Genomic DNA, 18,884 nt, shown 5'->3' with positions numbered 1-18,884 from the left:
TCCTGAGACACGCACCCACTCCCGCTCCTGGAACAGGGTGAGGAGGCAGCTGGACATTGTCCAGGACTTGGCTAGTTTACTGAGCAGCCTGTGTGCTCCCCAGCCCACAGACACCCCCTCAGTGCCTCAGTTTACCCACCCCTCAGGGCAAGGGCCGGCCATGCTGGACAAAGTGGGAAGTGTGGAGTACAGAGCTGGCTCAGACAGGCAGGACGTGTGGACAGGCCAGGGTGGCCATTGGCTATCAGAGAGGGGCCTGAAGAGCAGTGTTCTGGAAATATCCTTCTCCATTTCCCTCACAGTAAAGTCCTTTAAAAGCCTACGTGACAAGGACCTCCTGTCCCACCGGCTCTCTGACTTGTCTTCAGCTCCTGTCTCCCCACCTCACTAAACTCCACCCACATCAGCCAACTTGCTGGCCCTTAAATATTCCATGAACACTTGTCCTTCCTGGAATAAGCGTTTTCTGTTCCAGAGAAATGCAGGAATCACTGTCTCTATCTTCAAGGCTCTTTTGTAGAAATGAAAAGTTGTGTGAGATGAAGGGTGTTGATGTCTCTGCCTAATAGACATACAGAAATGCAAGATGTTATGCAGAACTATCTCAACAGACACATACCCATTTCTAACAGCTAAATTCTCCTGATGCCATTCACAGACTCATTCTCCACGAGACCAAAAGCTCAAGAATTCATTTCACTTATTGACATTTATTGATGAAACAATGTCTTTCTAAAGAATATTCAATAAAGTTTTGCTGAATGATCAATGAACAAACTCAAAATATGTAAGAATTCATCAAAATGCTAAGCATGGGCAGACAATTAAGAAATTATATAAATGAGTAAAATGTGCTGCTTTACAGGAAGCAAAATACAACAACTGATTTTTTAAATCATTCTTTTAGCTTACCAAGTTACGTATGCTAAGTTTCAAAAGAAGTATACAACCTGTAGATTAACGTTTGTCTTTGTAAGTAAACAAATGCACCTATTTGTCTAGGAAAATCACAAGGTAAATATACCAAAGGTAAGTATTTTTAAGTGGGTAAACACAACTGATCTTTGTTTTCTATCTGGTCCCTTCTATTTTCCAAATTTTTTATAATTTGGAGGTATTATTTTAATGATAAGAAACAAGAGTTCTTACTTGAAGTCTTTATTGTTTCATGAACTTTTTATTTTTTAAAAAGGAAAGGCAAGCTTTCAGAAGTTCAGACACTTCATTTAAGTACCTTCACCAAGTACAAAAGTCTTCACCATCCTAGATGCAAAATTCTTGAAGAATCTCAGTGAGAGTTAAGAGTCAATATTCTTCAGAGAATGGATACTCAGGGTGACCAACACCACTGAAAGATAAGGAGGAAGATTCATTTATTAAATCAGTCATGTTGTCATAGAGCATTACTCTATGATGTGGTCAGAATGGGCTAAAACTCTAAATCCACAAACACATCCCTCATTCTCCCCCGACAAGCACACATGCAGATGTCTGCTCCATGTGCACACGGCACCTGCACATCCACTCCCAACATCCACATGTGATATTCACTCCACAGTGACAGGTAGTTTGACTCATTACAATTTATATGAGACCACAAGATCAGGCAGTAACTGTAGCAATCATTTCAGATACAGGTGAAATTTCTACCCCTAGATGATGAAAAAGTGCACAGTAAACAAATTAGCTGCCCTTTTTCATACATCCATGGATAAGCAAATGAGCACTCTAAAAATGCAGAGTGCCTGGAACTTGTCATCTATTGAAGAGCTACCACAAGCACCTGAATAATCACACAGCTCAAAGTGGGATTTTTCCTTTCTTCATTAATAATGTATTAAAACATTTGTTACTCAGCAATTAGTATTACTGCTGTTTTCCTTTTTTCCATCTTTTTACTTTTCTTTCTGAATTTGTCCTTTTTCATTCATTAAAAAGTGCACTCCGAGCGATTCCAAGTGCCAGGAGCTGTGCTGTTGACCCAAGCCCACAAAGATGAGTAAGTCTAGGCATTCACAGCCTAATGAAGAAGAACATAGAATTATACTTAAGAGCCCCTAAGTACAGAAAAATAACCTTCCACATCTTTTCTTTTATCATGGCTTTTCTCAGAAGCATGATACAGCTTTACAAGCAATAGGGAGAGTTTTGAGATACTTCATTGGAAACAAAATCTTCATTTTACCAATAATTTGTATTCCCTTCTCTCTAAACTCCCTTCCAACTTCTCTCCGTTTGATCAGTCATCTGTCTCTTCGGTCTTGACATCCTCCTGCAGTAATTAGGCAGCTGGAATCTCATGTTAGTGACTAAGTTAAAGTACAGGAGGTAGGGACTCCACAGTGGATGGATCACTGATGAACAAATACAACACAGGTGTGAGTCTTTACTCAAGAAAGCAGCAGACCCAGATGATCTTACCTGGGTGTGTCCTGCTAAGGACACAGTCACTCACTGGAGGGTCAGTTAAGCTCATGATCTACTGGTAATTCAGCTTTGTGAGATAACAAGGATGGGGATGTGGGAGTTATAACAGGGGAAAAAGGCCAATGAAGAGTTCAATTTTGAAAGAAATGGATGATGTTTTGGAGAAAAAATGCCCATTAGGGAGAATATCCACCAGACACTTAGGGGACACAGTGGAAGCAGGCCCCCTGTGACTTCATAGCACAGATGCACATTGGATTTCATGGGACCATCCTTCACAAAAAAATAAAACAATACATTTTGTAATTTTGTTAGGCATAATATGAATGCCTTCTTCCCAGGTGGCTCAGTGGTTACTGATCCACCTGCCAAGCAGGATACCTGGGTTCGATCTCTAGGGTCACAAGATCCATTGGAGAAGGAAATGACAATCCACTCCAGTGTTATTGCCCGGGAAATCCCCAAAACAGAGATGCCTATTAGGCTATAGCCCATGGGATGGTAGAGTCATACAGGACTTAGAGATTAAACAAAAACAACAAAACATGAATGCAATACATGATGGATTCATTATTATATAGTTATTATTAATATAATTATTTTCCCCTGATGTAAAAAGAATTAAAGATGAAACATGTTCACAAGTCCCTGAATGAATACTGGGCTGCAGACACTGTGCCCTCTGTTTCCTGAGTCTCTCAGCCCTGAGAGGAGGTGCACCAGGCACAGGGGTCAGGGGCACAAAGTAGTGAATTCACATGATGTGAACTTGGGATTTTATTGATGTGCTGTCCTGGGCTCCAATCACATTTTGGTTGGTCTGAGATGAAGCCCTTGAGGAAACCTCTGGTGTGAGGTCTTCAGGAAGCCCCTGGTTTACTCCTATGCTGGAAATCAGGACTGTCTTCCAAGAATTGAGCTTTAAAAAGCTTAGTTCACCTACTGAACTGCCTGCTACAGAAAATAACATATGTGTGAAACATCTGCAAGTCACTTACGGTAAAAATTCATAGTATCTTCTATTTCTGTTGAGGCCATCAATTGCTTTCATGTCTTCTGGACTCAGTTCAAAGTCAAACACCTGGAAGAAAGGAAAGAACCACGTTAACTCCCCCAAGAACTGGCGTCCCCCTGGGGACTGGAGGACTTTCCTGCTGGATGGAAATAAGAAGAGGGGACAGGGAAGCCGTGTCTGTCTTCAGCTTCCAGGTGAACAAGCCTGGGAGCCTTTGCTGAGTTCTCACCTCTCCTTCCCACACCTTCTCCTTCTCTGTCCATCTCACAAATGTTACAGTGCATCAGTCCCTTATCTTTCTAAGTGAATCACTTGAAAAAACAAACAAATTAAAATCTTCTTTTACCAAGCATGGTTGTTGAACACTCCTGACTCAATACTGAACCTGAGCTAATATTAGACTGATTAACTCTCCCCAACATGCCCTAAGGGTGACAGCATTCAGCTGAAGCAGTGTCAGAAGGAGGCTCCTCCATGAAAGCCTATTCAAGAATCTGATACCAAACATACTCATTACCTATAATTGAATCTAAAAAACTTTATGTATATGCCTTTGTGGAGAAAGTTATGAAAAGTGTTTTAGACATTAGAGAACACCTAAATAATTAAAAATTCATATCATAATTTTGGAACAGAAAGCTCAATTTTATCAAGAAATTCGTTTTCTCCAAAGTGATGTAGTGTTTCAGTGCAACATGAACCAATGACTTAAACACGTATTATTTTGTGGAATTCAGTAAAGTGACACTAAGTCTGAAATAAGAAATAGCTAGTCAAGACCAGTCAAGATAGCCTTAATGAAGAAGAATATACCACTCTGAGAAGCAAACTTATTTTATACTCTTCTAACACAGTACAGAAACCTGAATAGTTAAATATAAGGGAGAGGCCAGAAATGTATTTATGAACATTTGATATATGACAGAGTTGGCAGTGAAAATCTGTGGAAAATGTGGACACTTAGATTTCCATTTAAATAAAAAATATATATAGGTAATCATTTTATATCATATTAGAAAATCAGTTCCAGGTGTATTTCATACACAAACTTGAATGCAAACACAAAAACAATTTTTCAGGGGGCCATATAATTGACTCTTGACTTGGCCTGACCCATAACTTGCATTGGGTAGTGAAATTTGCCAGAAGAAATGGTGAGTTAGTTCTGAGTCTAGATATGAAGAGGATTCTTTCCTACTCCCTAGCTTGGGATCATAATTGGGAAATTAAAAGACACTTGCTCCTTGGAAAAGTGTGAAGAAAAGCTATGACAAACCTAGACAGCATATTAAAAAGCAGAGACATCACTTTTCTGACAAAGGTCCATCTAGTCAAAACTATGGTTTTTCCAATAGTCATGTATGGATGTGAGAGTTGGGCTATAAAGAAAGCTGAGGGCCGAAGAATTAATGCTTTTGAACTGTGGTGTTGGAAAAGACTCTTGAGAGTCCCTTGGACTGCAAGGAGATAAAACCAGTCAATCATAAAGGAAATCATTCCTGAAAATTCTTTGGAAGGAATGATGCAGAAGCTAAAACTCCAATACTTTGGCCACCTGATGCAAAGACCTGACTCACTGGAAAAGACCCTGATGCTGGGAAAGATTGAAGGCAGGAGGAGAACTGAACTAGCTGTCAGTTCAGAAACTGAACTGACGGACTGGCTTGGGATCATAAGGCTCTGCTAAGATATTTGTCCCAGTCTCCAGTTCAGTTCAGTTCAGTCACTCAGTCATGTCCGACTCTTTGCGACCCCATGAATTGCAGCACGCCAGGCCTCCCTGTCCATCACCAACTCCCAGAGTTCACCCAAACTCATGTCTATCGAGTCAGTGATGCCATCCAGCCATCTCATCCTCCGTCGTCCCCTTCTCCTGCTGCCCTCAATCCCTCCCAACATCAGATTCTTTTCCAATAAGTCAACTCTTCACATGAGGTGGCCAAAGTACTTGAGTTTCAGCTTTAGCATCATTCCTTCCAAAGAACACCCAGGGCTAATCTCCTTTAGCATGGACTGGTTGGATCTCCTTGCAGTCCAAGGGATTCTCAAGAGTCTTCTCCAACACCGCAGTTGACAGCAAAAGAGACACTGATGTATAGATCAGTTTTATGGACTCTGTGGGAGAAGGAGACGGTGGGGAGATTTGGGAGAATAGCAGTGAAACATGTATAATATCATGTATGAAACGAGTCACCAGTCCAGGTTTGATGCACGATACTGGATGCTTGGGGCTGGTACACTGGGACGACCCAGAGGGAGTGTATGGGGAAGGAGGAGGGAGGAGGGTTTAGAATGAGGAGCACAGGTATACCTGTGGTGGATTCATTTCGATATTTGGCAAAACTAATACAATATTGTAAAGTTTAAAAATAAAATAAAATTTAAAAAATAATAAATTTATATTAAAAAAAGAAAATGATATTTCTAGTTTAAATAAAGTCAAATATAATTTAAAAGCATCAATTCTTCAGTGCTCAGCTTTCTTCACATTCCAAGTCTCACATCTATACATGACCACTGGAAAAACCATAGCCTTGACTAGTCAGACCTTTTTTGGCAAAGTAATGTCTCTGCTTTTCAATATGCTCTCTAGGTTGGTCATAACTTTTCTTCCAAGGAGTAAGCATCTTTTAATTTCATGGCTGCAGTCACCATCTGCAGTGATTTTGGAGCCCCCCAAAATAAAGTCTGACACTGTTTCTCCATCTATTTCCCATGAAGTGATGCGACCAGATGGCATGATCTTCGTTTTCTGAATGCTGAGCTTTAAGCCAACCTTTTCACTCTCCTTTTTCACTTTCATCAAGAGGCTTTTTAGTTCCTCTTCACTTTCTGCCATAAGGGTCGTGTCATCTGCATATCTGAGGTTATTGATATTTCTCCTGGCAATCTTGATTCCAGCTTGTGCTTCTTCCACTCCAGCGTTTCTCATGAGGTACTCTGCATAGAAGTTAAATAAGCAGGGTGACAATATACAGCCTTGACGTACTCCTTTTCCTATTTGGAACCAGTCTGTTGTTCCACGTCCAGTTCTAACTGTTGCTTCCTGACCTGCATACAAATTTCTCAAGAGGCAGGTCCTGTGGTCTGGTATTCCCATCTCTTTCAGAATTTTCCACTCCTTTTCTAGCCAAATATATATGAAAAAATATACAGAGAAGCATGCAGGCTCCTCACAGAAGAGTCACATCCACCTGGTAAAGCACTGAACTGCAAATGCACAAAAAAGCCAAGCCTAGAGGACAACAGCTTAGCTTCATGCTGCCTAACACTGTAGATTGTCAAGCATTGTGGATTGTCAAATCACAGAATCAAGAGATGCAGAAGTGATCTCTGCATTAAATCCTAAAACTGGGGAGAGCTTCCTGTACAGCTATGCTAAGGGTACAGTAATGGTCTCCTACGCAGAAATCAAAACACAGACAGCTTAGCAATAATAGGCACAGTCTAGAACAGAAACTTTGCAACAGCAGAAACTCAAGGAGATTAAATGTGTGAAGTGAAACCTTACAGGATTCATGGAAATACAAAATAAATCCAAAATTACTAGAGCTAATCAATGAGTATAGTAAAGCTGAAGGATATAAAATTAACACAGAGAAATCCCTTGCATTCCTATACACTAAAAATGAGAAAACAGAAAGAAATTAAGGAAACCATTACATTCACCACTGTGATGAAAAAAAAATAAAATACTTAGAAATAAATCTACCTAAAGAAACAAACTGCAGCCATGAAATTGAAAGACGCTTACTCCTTGGAAGGAAAGTTATGACCAACCTAGATAGCATATTCAAAAGCAGCGACATTACTTTGCCAACAAAGGTCTGTCTAGTCAAGGCTATGGTTTTTCCAGTAGTCATGTATGGATGTGAGAGTTGGACTGTGAAGAAAGCTGAGCGCCGAAGAATTGATGCTTTTGAACTGTGGTGTTGGAGAAGACTCTTGAGAGTCCCTTGGACTGCAAGGAGATCCAACCAGTCCATTCTGAAGGAGATCAGCCCTGGGATTTCTTTGGAGGGAATGATGCTAAAGCTGAAACTCCAGTACTTTGGCCACCTCATGCAAAGAGTTGACTCACTGGAAAAGACTCTGATGCTGGGAGGGATTGGGGGCAGGAGGAGAAGGGGACGACAGAGGATGAGATGGCTGGATAGCATCACCGACTCAATGGATGTGAGTTTGAGTGAACTCTGGGAGTTGGTGATGGACAGGTGATGGTCACAAAGAGTCGAACACGACTGAGTGACTGAACTGAACTGAACTGAAAGAAACAAAAGACCTATATATATAAGACTCTAAAACACTGATGAAATAAATCAAAGAAGACACAAATAGATGGAGAAATATACCATGTTCATAGATCGAAAGAATCAATATAGTGAAAATGAGTATGCTACCCAAAGCAATCTATAGATTCAATGCAATGCCTATCAAGCTACCAACGGTATTCTTCACAGAGCTAGAACAAATAATTTCACAATTTGTATGGAAATATAAAAAACCTTGAATAGCCAAAGCAATCTTGAGAAAGAAGAATGGAACTGGAGGAATCAACCTGCCTGACTTCAGGCTCTACTACAAAGCTACAGTCATAACAATATGGTACTGGCACAAAGACAGAAATATAGATCAATGGAACAAAATAGAAAGCCCAGAGATAAATCCACACAACTATGGATACCTTATCTTTGACAAAGGAGGCAAGAATATACAATGGAGAAAAGATGATCTCTTTAACAAGTGGTGCTGGGAAAACTGGTCAACCACTTGTAAAAGAATGAAACTAGAACACTTTCTAACACCATACACAAAAGTATACTCAAAATGGATTAAAGATCTAAACGTAAGACTAGAAACTATAAAAATCCTAGCAGAAAACATAGGCAAACCCTCTCTGACATAAATCACAGAAGGATCCTCTATGACCCACCCCCAGAGTAATGGAAATAAAAGCAAAAATAAACAAATGGGACCTAATTAAAATTAAAAGCTTTTGAACAATGATGGAAACTATAAGCAAGATGAAAAGACAGCCTTCAGAATGGGAGAAAATAATAGCAAATGAAGCAACTGACAAAGAATTAATCTCAAAAATATAACCAGCTCATGCAGCTCAATTCCAGAAAAATAAGCTACCCAATCAAAAAATGGGCCAAAGAACTAAACAGACATTTCTCCAAAGACAGACAGATGGCTAACAAACACATGGAATGATGCTCTACATCACTCATTATCAGAGAAATGCAAATCAAAACCACAATGAGGTACCATTTCATGCCAGTCAGAATGGCTGCTATCAAAAAGTCTACAAACAACAAATGCTGGAGAGGATGTGGAGAAAAGGGAATCCTCATACACTGTGGGAATGCAAACTAGTACAGCCACTGTGGATAACAGTGTGGAGATTCTTTAAAAAAAAAAACAAAAAACAGAAATACAACTGCCATAAGACCCAGCAATCCCACTGCTGGGCATACACATCGAGGAAATCAGGATTGAAATAGACATGTGTATCCCAATGTTCACTGCAGCACTGTTTACAATAGCTAGGACATAGAAGCAACCTAGATGTCTATCGGCAGACGAATGGATAAGAAAGCTGTGGTACATATACACAATGGAATATTACTCAGCCATTAAAAAGAATGCATTTGAATCATTTCTAATGAGCTGGATGAAACTGGAGCCTATTATACAGATTGAAGTAAACCAGAAAGAAAAATACCAATACAGTATACTAATGCATATATGTGGAATTTAGAAAGATGGTAATGATGACTGTATATGTGAGACAGCAAAAGTGACACAGATGTAAAGAACAGTCTTTTGGACTCTGTGGGAGAATGCAAGGGTGGGATGATTTGAGAGAATAGCATTGAAACATGTATATTATCATATGTGAAACAGATCGCCAGTCCAGGTTCAATGCATGAGACAGGGTGCTCGGGGCTGCTGCACGGGGGTGACCCTGAGGGATGGGATGAGGAGAGAGGTGGGAGGTGGGTTCAGGATGGGGAACACATGTACACCCATGGCTGATTCATGTCAGTGTATGGCAGAAACCACTACAATATTGTAAAATAATTAGCCTCCAATTAAAATAAATTAATTAATTTAATTTAAAAAGGAGGTTAAAGATCACTGCCATAAATGTGTGCCCCCTAATTCACATCTTGATGGTGTTAGAAAATGAGTTTTTGAGAGGTGATTAGGACATGATTGTGGAGCCCTCATGAATGAGATTTTTTAAATATCATATAATATAAGAGACTTGGGACAGCTCTGCGGCCCCCTCCACCATGTTAAGGTACAAGGAGAAGCCTGTGACCTGGAGGAGGGCCCTTACTTGACCACACGGGCACCCTGACCTCAGACCTCCAGCTTCAGAACTGTGAGAAACAAATTTCACTTTTTTCTCAGTCACTCAGGCTGTAGTATTTTGTCAAAACACACAAAACAGTCTAAAAAAAATCACATAATGCAATTTCATCAGTTGAGAACAAAGACAAACAGATATCATTTGTACAACGTGACAGAATAAATTGAAGACATAACACTAGAGTTAAAAATCTCTGCTTTCTGTCCAACCGTAACCCTCTGCAGCCATGCCAACTCTCCTGTTGTCACATCAGTTGGAGCAAACCACCAGGAATACACACAAAGCTTTCATGCACGGGAAAGAGCAGGTAACTCATTTTGACTCAAGGAAAGTCCTGAGAGATGGACACAGAATGACCCTTGTGAAGGATATTCCCTAGGAGCCCTCTGCCCACAGTCTCACTCATCATCACCTGTATGTTCTCTTTGACCCGCTTCTTGTTGAAACTCTTGGTCAGAACCACAACCCCACGTTGTATCTGGTAGCGAAGGGCAACTAGAGCTGGGGTCTGCTTGTGCTTTTGGGCAATGGCAGAGAGAACTGGGTCCTCCAAGAGAACGGGGTGGTTCAGGTTCACCCTGGAAGGAAATTCAGAAATGATGAGGAGCTGAGACAAATGAGTCTCAGCTGAGACTCATTTGTCTTAGGTTCTCAAACAGACCAAGAAGGTCCACGGTAGACAGGGCTTCTCAAAGTGTGGTTCATGGACCAACAGCATCAGCATCACTTGGGATCTTGTAAGAAATACAAATTCCATGGTTTAGCTGAAGACAAACTGAATCAGGACCTCAACTGTGTAACCTCCCATTCTGTGTTTACAGAGCTCTGCAGGTGATTCAGATGCATTATTGAGTTGAGACCAGGACTGCCAAACTCATGGATTGTTCTTTAAACCTGAGAGGTTGTTTTTCTTCTGTTATCAAGAGCATGAATAGAGAAACAGAAGGAAAAAAAACAGGGATCATTTTTAAATTTCACTTTTCTAAGGTACTAATTGAGAGGTCTCAAAATAAGAGACATTTATTTAATCATTATTCTATAGATGTTTACAAAAATGGTTCATCGAAATTTTTTCTAACATGATTGATCTATGAGTTACATATTATTATCCTAATTTTAGACATAAGGTAAGGGGCTTGGAACATCTATTTTTAGAAATGTGTTCCGTGGTTAATAAATAAGTAAATCATGACATAATGCTGTGTCTCTGATCTCAACTGGGGGACTATATGAAGATTTTAATGCAGACATTTATTACTGATGAGTTGACAAGCTAATACAATGTGGGAAAACAGCCTGGGTGATGGGATGATAAAAGAGAAGAATTCATTTCATCCCTCCCCGCTCTCCCCCCTGCCTATGAGAGCTATCTGAGCACCGTATAATGTAAACTATTTCATCAAAAATTGAATTTCAGGGAAAATTCCAGTTGTCTTCAATAGGATTCAGTACCATTCTTTTACTCGTTGGGATCCCAGAGCACCAAAGGCAACAAGAACGATATCGTGTGACTTGCAGAAATCCAACAGTTTGCTCTGATTGAGATAAGGGTGACATTCCACCTGTAGAATGCCCAAAGAGAACAGTATCAGATTATATGCAAAGGTAATATTAACAGGAGAGAGAAAGATTAAAAGGTTAAAAAAATGCTGAGGGAAAAACTGTAACATTAACTGGAAACTTGAAATATCAACAGCAAGAGTGAAATAGAGAAAAGTGTGTTTATATAGTTAATTTTATGATGGAAATGGATGGGAGAACAAGTCCAAAATTGAGTAATCAAAATATGGGCTCTACATCTGAGTAAAAGTTTCAGAATAAATATTTTATCTACTGTTAGTATTACCATGAACCTTTAATTTCGCCCTCTAACCTAGATGGTTTTCATCATCCTCAGCACGTTTTTTTGTACTGTGCTCCCTGTTGAAGGCCCATAAAGGATGAGACCACCAAGACTAAGGATTTAGCCATCAAAACTCCACACAAATTCTTAAGCCAGTCTTACATGATTTTTTCTTTTTTATTCACTTCCCATTCCATCTTTTCATGGTTTTCCTTCCTATACACAGTTTGCTACAAGCAGTTTCCCATCCAGTTTCTGGTCATGCTTTCATCTCAGAAAAATGCCTCTGGCCTCTACCCATAATTTACCTGGAAGCTTTCCCCACCTTTTCCACCCAAATTTATCAGACAGAGATACCATTATGGATTCTATTCACACCATCCGGACAGAGGCTCTGTACTCTAGAATCTTCTGTCCACAAAGGTCAGATGAATAGGAGGAGAGGAAAGACAGACATCTGGCTCCAGTGCAAGGAGGAGGTTGTGAAGAGCAGGACGGAGAGGAGCTGAGCTGCTCACCTGGTTGCAGACGGGCTTGTACTTGAGCCCCGGCTTGTTCAGGATCTTCTCCAGCTGCTTGTGGTTGAAGTTGGACACCCCGATGGACTTGGTCAGCCCTGCATCCTTACACTTCTCCAGGGCCTGGAAAGGAGGGGTGGTGAACAATTACATGGAATGATAGAGCAAGAATAAATGCTGAGAAACATCGGTAATCACCGTCATCCATCAAGAATTAGCATTGATTTTCAAGAAGAAAAAAGTGGAAAAAGTCATGACACAGGAAGAATTACTGTCTCCTCCCTAGAAAAACCCTAGACAAGACATCACATGGAAGGAAAGAGATACCTGTCTGCACTCTCCCATATTCTCCCTCTTCGTTCCTCTCTGTGAACATTTCAGCAATGGTGTCCTCCCCACAACCTCAACATCACAACCCTTAGATTCATGAACTGCTGAGTCTGATGGGCCACAGCTCATTCTCACAGGTGGAAGAAATGAAGGAGGTTCCCCCTCTTCTGGCTCCTCTCCTGGTTCTCTCCTCCCTGGACTCACCTCCCATGTAAGACAGAGATCCACCGAGTCAAATATCAGTTTTCCATTTTCATCTTTTGGAAATAATTCCTCCCCTGGCTGGAACAGAAGCAGGCATTTTAGAGATGTCACAAAATAATTTCCCAACCTTTATCCAGGGTGACAGGCATCAGGAATTAAACATCCATGAGACGGATTTAAAGTTTCTAGATACTAATATCTGCAAAGTGACTTGTTTGTGGAGTTGTGAACAGTGTCTTTAGGATGGAGGCTTATTCTAATCTCTTATACTTAATATATGTTGCAATAAATACAATTTTTCTAGGTCCTAAAAGTGACTCACAGTGATTTCTGTGAATTTTTTCTGTTCCTTGTACTTGTCTATTTTGAAATGGCTCTCTTGAGCTAGAACTGGTAGTAAGTTATATGGACTTTATTTCCAGCATAAATGTTGCAATCACTTTCTTTTCTCTCTGAGGATCAGATGCCATAGGGCAGGCATATGAACCAGCAAGGCTCAAGTTAGGTGGATATGGAATGTGGAAGATCCAGACAAGCTCTCAAATTCGTGACCATGAGCCTTGAACTGCTCCAAGGCCATATTTGCCACCAATGGAAAATGTTCAGTAAACATAAATAATACCATGAGTAAAGCCATGATAAGGGATAGAAATTAAGAGACATTTTTGAAGAGTACTGCAACTCTTAAAATCTGTCTGTGACTGGGACTTGCCATCCACATAATCCACTAAGCGATTTTGCAACAGATGACTTGAGTTGATTTCTATAACTTGAAATCAAGAATTCTAAGTAAACCGTTCTTATCGGCTAACTGCAATTTACAAACATCATCCTGAAGACAGGCAAGAGTGTAGGCAAGGTCTTCCAAGTCCCTATAAAGGCATGAGGTTTAGACACACCCAGAGGGAGCACCACCAAATCTGCTCAACTTAAAAGGATGAAAGACAAGATAAAGTCATCATGTTCAATGTAAGGCAGTGTCATGCTCACCACAGATGCACCAAACTCTTGGTTCATGAAATCCCCAGAGACTCAAGAGTCATAACCAGGACTGTGTGCATAACTGGCTTATTTCTCAAGCTTTTCAGGTAGAAAAACTCAGATTATTTAATACCTTTCCCTGGGAGTCTTGTAAGAGATTCCAAGAAACTCAGTAAAAAGATGATTACAAATGATTATTTGGGGGATTCTACTCTAGTGTAATCATCCCTTCAACCTACTAAGAAAAATCTTTATCCAACCATCCAAGAAAGTTGATGCACATTCTAACACAAGATACAAAATGATGTGATCACAGAAAGTTCTAACCTTCAGAGCCACTGGAATATGAATAATATAGAGATCAACATAGTCCAGTTGAAGATTTTTCAGTGATTTTTCCAAGGCTGGTCGGACCAACTCTGGTCGAAGGGAAGTTAACCAAAGCTGCAGAGGTTAAAGAATGGAAGTTGTATTAATAACACTTTAGGTAACTTTTTTTCCTTACCACTTGGCTTGTGGGATATTACTACCTTGACCAAGGATACATCTGGGCTCATGGCATTAAAGCACCAACTCTTAACCACTGAACCATGAGGGAACCCTAATACTTCAGGAATGTATGTAAGAATAGTTCACCAATCATTCACTGAACAATGATCCTATTATATAATTGTCACCTGGGCAAAATCACTTGGACACATGTGCACACACTCAACACACAGCACCTTTGAGGTGTAGAATATGTCTTCTCTCTTCACAGTGCCATCTGCAATCTTGCTTCGAATGGCCTGACCAACTTGCTCTTCATTTTGGTACACATGAGCACAGTCAACATGGCGGAACCCAACCTCTATAGCAAATTTGGTGATTTCCAGAGCTTCTCTCTTAGCAGCCTACATAAGCAACAAGGTAGAAGTTGAGTATCTACATGATCAAGAGATTGCTAAGGCGCAAGATTGATCTTCCTGAGAATCAGCATTTCTTTGTGTTTTTGGTTCATTCTGCAAGTGTTGTGATAAACTCATGACAGTTTCTCTGAATGTTCCTGGCCAGAGATTAAATGGGCACCAAGGAACCCTTCAATCCCAGATGGCCCGTGGTTGATCACAGGCCTCAGAGGACCCCAAGACAACCTCCAGGTTCAGTGATTTGCTGGAAGATCTAAAGGACTCAGCATAAAGTTGTAGTTATGGATAAGATTTATACTGTGAGATGTTTGAGGCAAAATCAACAAAGGTGTAAAATGCCTGGTAAAAGCATCAAGAATCATGTGAAAGCTTCTAAGACTTCTGTCTCCCAGTGAAGCCACACAGAATACAAATAAAAAGCATGTATATTGAATAAAGTGGTATTTTCATATAAGTATATATTGCTAATGGAGAAGGCAATGGCACCCCACTCCAGTACTTTTGCCTGGAAAATCCCATGGACCGAGGAGCCTGGTAGGCTGCAGTCCATGGGGTCACTAGAGTCGGACACAACTGAGCAACTTCACTTTCACTTTTCACTTTCATGCATTGGAGAAGGAAATGGCAACCCACTCCAGTATTCTTGCCTGGAGAATCCCAGGGACGGGGGAGCCTGGTGGGCTGCTGTCTATGGGGTCGCACAGAGTCAGACACGACTAAAGCGACTTAGCAGCAGCAGCAGCATACATTGCTAATGATTACCACAATCAACCTAGGCAACAGATCCATCACCTCACATACTTAAATTTAGGGCATGTTTGTAAGAAAATTTAAGTTCTAGTCTCTACAAAATCTCAAGATATAGTCCATTATCTTTAACTATAATCACCATGCTATACATCAGGTGTTCAGACTTTATTCATCTTAGGACTGAAAGTTTGTACCCTTGACCAACATCTTTTCATTTTTCCTAGACTTATCACCACCTTCTGGTCACCATTCTCTACTCTTTCTTCTATGAGTTCCACTTTTTTATATTTTACCTATAAGATCATACAGTAATTGTCTTTCTGTTTATGGCTTATTACACTTAGCTTAAAGTTAGTTCATCTGTGTGGTTGTAAATGACAGGATTAATTTCATTTTTAATATTGAATAATATTCTATTTCTTTTTATGTGATTCAGACTCATTCCTGTTTCAAGGAGGGAGATAGTTGGTGTAGCTTCTCTCTGTTAGGGCTAGTCCTGGATTATCTTAAATGCTCGGGTATTTGTGTATACCAAGGAATGAACCCACTGAGCTTCAGTAACAGCCTGGACACTTCCCTCCCCTCACCCCAATTTGTACTACAAAGTACTGTCTTCTGTTTCCAAAATGTGTCTAACTATTTCCATCGGTTTTATAGATGAAAAACATGAGGCTCAAAGTTTAAGGACCAGTCCATTGTCACAACTACATACTATAAACACAAGATAGATAGCAAATTTTCTGGTTTACAGCATAGAGACTTGTCTACCAGCTCCTCTTTTATACCCCAGTGTTGAAAACAATACTTAAATAAAAACATATTACAAAACACACAGATACATTACAAAACCTGGCCTGTAAGATTGCATCTCATCACCTCAAATGATACTATAGTTGCCATCAGAAGAAGTTTCCAAGCAGAAACAGAAGCACAGGGCAAAACACAGCTGGAGTGTTCCTGCCCTGGCACCTACCAGGCACCCCACAGTAGAAAAACAATTTTCTCCCATTATTTTTCAGTCACTTCATCTTCAGGACCTTCCACCTAAAAACTTCTCTGTGTCATATCTTTTTGGAAGGAGGAAATAGTTCTTGAACTAATAAAATCTACAGAGAAACCCCACCATTGCAATCATCCTTAAAGCAAAGCAGCTGACAGTAAGTATTCTCCACAGCCAAGTCTCACCTCTTCTGCCAATCTGGGAAAGAGATGGAAACTGGAAGGAAAGCCAGAGTAATCTGCAGGTGAGCACAGCCTCAGACCCTGATGCAGAGTGGAGACTGGATGCTATCTCCCCTTTCACAGGGTATGTTCTAACCTGGCTAGTGGAACCACATGACCCCCCCAGAGTCACACAGGAACTTAGTGCTTGACAACCCAAGTCCCTTCTGCTCATGTCACATCCACTACTATTTATATCTCAACCCCAAACCATTACTGTTACCTCTGGAGGTGCATAGGTTCCAAATCCAAGGACAGGAATGAAGTGGCCATCATTAAGCTTCACCTTCTGGCTTTTGGAATCCATTGCCTGTTGTTCCTCTGAGTAAGCAGATTGATTTTTTCTTCTGCCTTCAGAGGTTACAAATAACAAGAAGGTAACACTCCAGCTGCACTGTCCAATGTTAGCAGATGCATTGTAGAAGTGTGATTATCTAATGCCCATGGAGTCAGAGAGTTAACTTGTTTGATTTTTTTTTATCAGTATAACCTAAAGTATTGTATAAATTGAGATCAGCTGAGTGATTAATGACCATTAGTTAAACTAGAAATTTCCACACACCAATCTTTTTTTATTTCCTATTATAGGCCCAATCTCAATCAAACATAAACGGAAACAACTATCTTACAGTACAAACAGCACACATACACACACCACAAAATATAAAAGTGATAACAGCATTTTTGAAAATGTTATACCTTAATAAAGAATCAAAACTTCAAATGAAAGTAAATTTTCCTTTTAACATTTCCCACCAGCAAACTTATTTTGCTTTACAGACTTGACAGTGGTGAAATCCTGAACAGGATACCTCAACCAGACATTTTGGAAAAGTATTTATCGGAGGTTAATTATTAATAGCTTTAGGATACCATGTGCAGTGTGCAAAGAGACTCTGAGTGTTTCTATGTTGTACTTAGTTATGTAACCTTTAGAGTACACTTGCTTTCCAGGTGGCCCTAGTGGTAAAGAACCTTCCTGCCAAAGAAGGAGATGTACAGTTTCTATCACTGGGTTCAATCCCTGGGTTGGGAAGATCCCCTGAAGGAGGGCATGGCAACCCACTCCAATATTCTTGCCTGGGGAATCCCATGAACAGAGGAGTCTGGTGGGCTGCAGTCCATGGGGTTGCAAAGAGTCAGATGGGACTAAAACAGCTTAGCACACACCCAGAGTACTTTCATAATGTAACTGATACATACTTTACATAATTTACTAACTTGTTGAACATTATTCATAAGAGAAAACCCAATAAACTACATGTGTGTTAGTCGCTCAGTCATGTCCAACTCTTTGCGACCCCATGGGGTGTAGCCCACCAGGCTCCTCCAGCCATGGGATTTTCCAGGTAAAAATTCTGGAGTAGTTTGCTATTTCCTTCGCCAGGGGATCTTCCTGACCCAGGGATCGAACCCAAGTCTCCTGCATAAGGTACATAAATTATAACACATTTGGAAAGAGTAAGGGAAATTGTGATGCACTGATATATGGGGGTGTGGTGAAGTTAAACAAAATTTAACATATATAGTGATGTCAGCAAAATGGTGAAGTTGCAAAATGGTGAATTCTCCCTTGGAAAGGCAAGAAATGAAAGAGAAAGCAGCTGCAAAACCTCCTAAGATCTCTGGAAAACACTCAAAGATCTACAGCAACAAAGTGAACACACAATTAGGAAAAATCAAGAACAGAATGGTAGGAAATTTCCTCGTGTATTACTCACCTGCACCCTCCTCCTGCCTGGGACAGTGCAATCTTGATCAGCCCCCAGTTGCTTCCCTGAATCCAGAGTGATCAAAGAAAACCAACTGTGCAATGTTCCAACCAACTTGGGGGCTTTCTGGGGACTGGTGCCTGTTTCAGTTAACTCTAAGCTTAAACTGAAGAGCAGCTGGAATGGCTATTGCAGCTGCAGGGGAACTATATATACACACACAGAACCAAGGACAAAGGAATAAGGGTGAAGCCATAGACTGGACCATGTATTGATAAAACCCTGAGTAGAACTGGGGTGTGGATGTGGAAGCCATAGGGCATTCAAAAACAGTCATAAATTCACTGGACTCAGAAAGCCACCCATGGGCCAGGCAAGATGCTGACTCAGAAATGAACTGAGTCACCCTTAGCTTTCCTGTTGGGATGAAACAAAGACAAGGAGAATGCCAGGCAAACTAGTGAAAGCCAGCAGGACAAGGAACAAGATCTATCAAGAGTGAGTATTTGCCTGCTGTTTCAGGTAGCCAATTATGAACACACAGGAACACACACATATCTGGACGGGGCAGGGAGGCCAGACGGGCCCGAGGA

At 40.5% G+C, this 18,884-nt stretch overlaps 1 protein-coding gene across 4 annotated transcripts; it reads right to left on the bottom strand.

The window, feature by feature from the left end:
* Nucleotides 1-1,142: 1,142 nt before the first annotated feature.
* LOC133259247 (dihydrodiol dehydrogenase 3-like) lies at nucleotides 1,143-18,528 on the bottom strand. 4 transcript variants are annotated; one of them, XM_061436486.1, is made up of 10 exons: nucleotides 18,301-18,528; nucleotides 16,803-16,930; nucleotides 14,426-14,593; nucleotides 14,028-14,144; nucleotides 12,720-12,797; nucleotides 12,186-12,308; nucleotides 11,277-11,386; nucleotides 10,237-10,402; nucleotides 3,426-3,508; nucleotides 1,143-1,348 (listed from the first exon to the last, which is right to left on the bottom strand). In XM_061436486.1, the coding sequence occupies exons 2-10, from the start codon at nucleotides 16,884-16,886 to the stop codon at nucleotides 1,306-1,308; spliced, it is 972 nt and encodes a 323-aa protein (XP_061292470.1). In that variant the 5' UTR covers nucleotides 16,887-16,930; nucleotides 18,301-18,528; the 3' UTR covers nucleotides 1,143-1,305. The 4 variants fall into 4 exon arrangements, with proteins under 4 accessions (XP_061292470.1, XP_061292471.1, XP_061292472.1 ...); XM_061436487.1 differs by having other exon boundaries at nucleotides 16,803-16,926; nucleotides 18,301-18,491; XM_061436488.1 differs by lacking the exon at nucleotides 14,426-14,593 and having other exon boundaries at nucleotides 18,301-18,490.
* Between the last annotated feature and the right edge of the window lie 356 nt (nucleotides 18,529-18,884).

The sequence above is a fragment of the Bos javanicus genome, chromosome 13, assembly GCF_032452875.1.
Source record: "Bos javanicus breed banteng chromosome 13, ARS-OSU_banteng_1.0, whole genome shotgun sequence".
NCBI classification, from domain to species: Eukaryota; Metazoa; Chordata; class Mammalia; order Artiodactyla; family Bovidae; genus Bos; species Bos javanicus.
The sequence above is the reverse complement of the archived record's forward strand: the minus strand, read 5'-3'. Positions and strand labels throughout refer to the sequence as shown.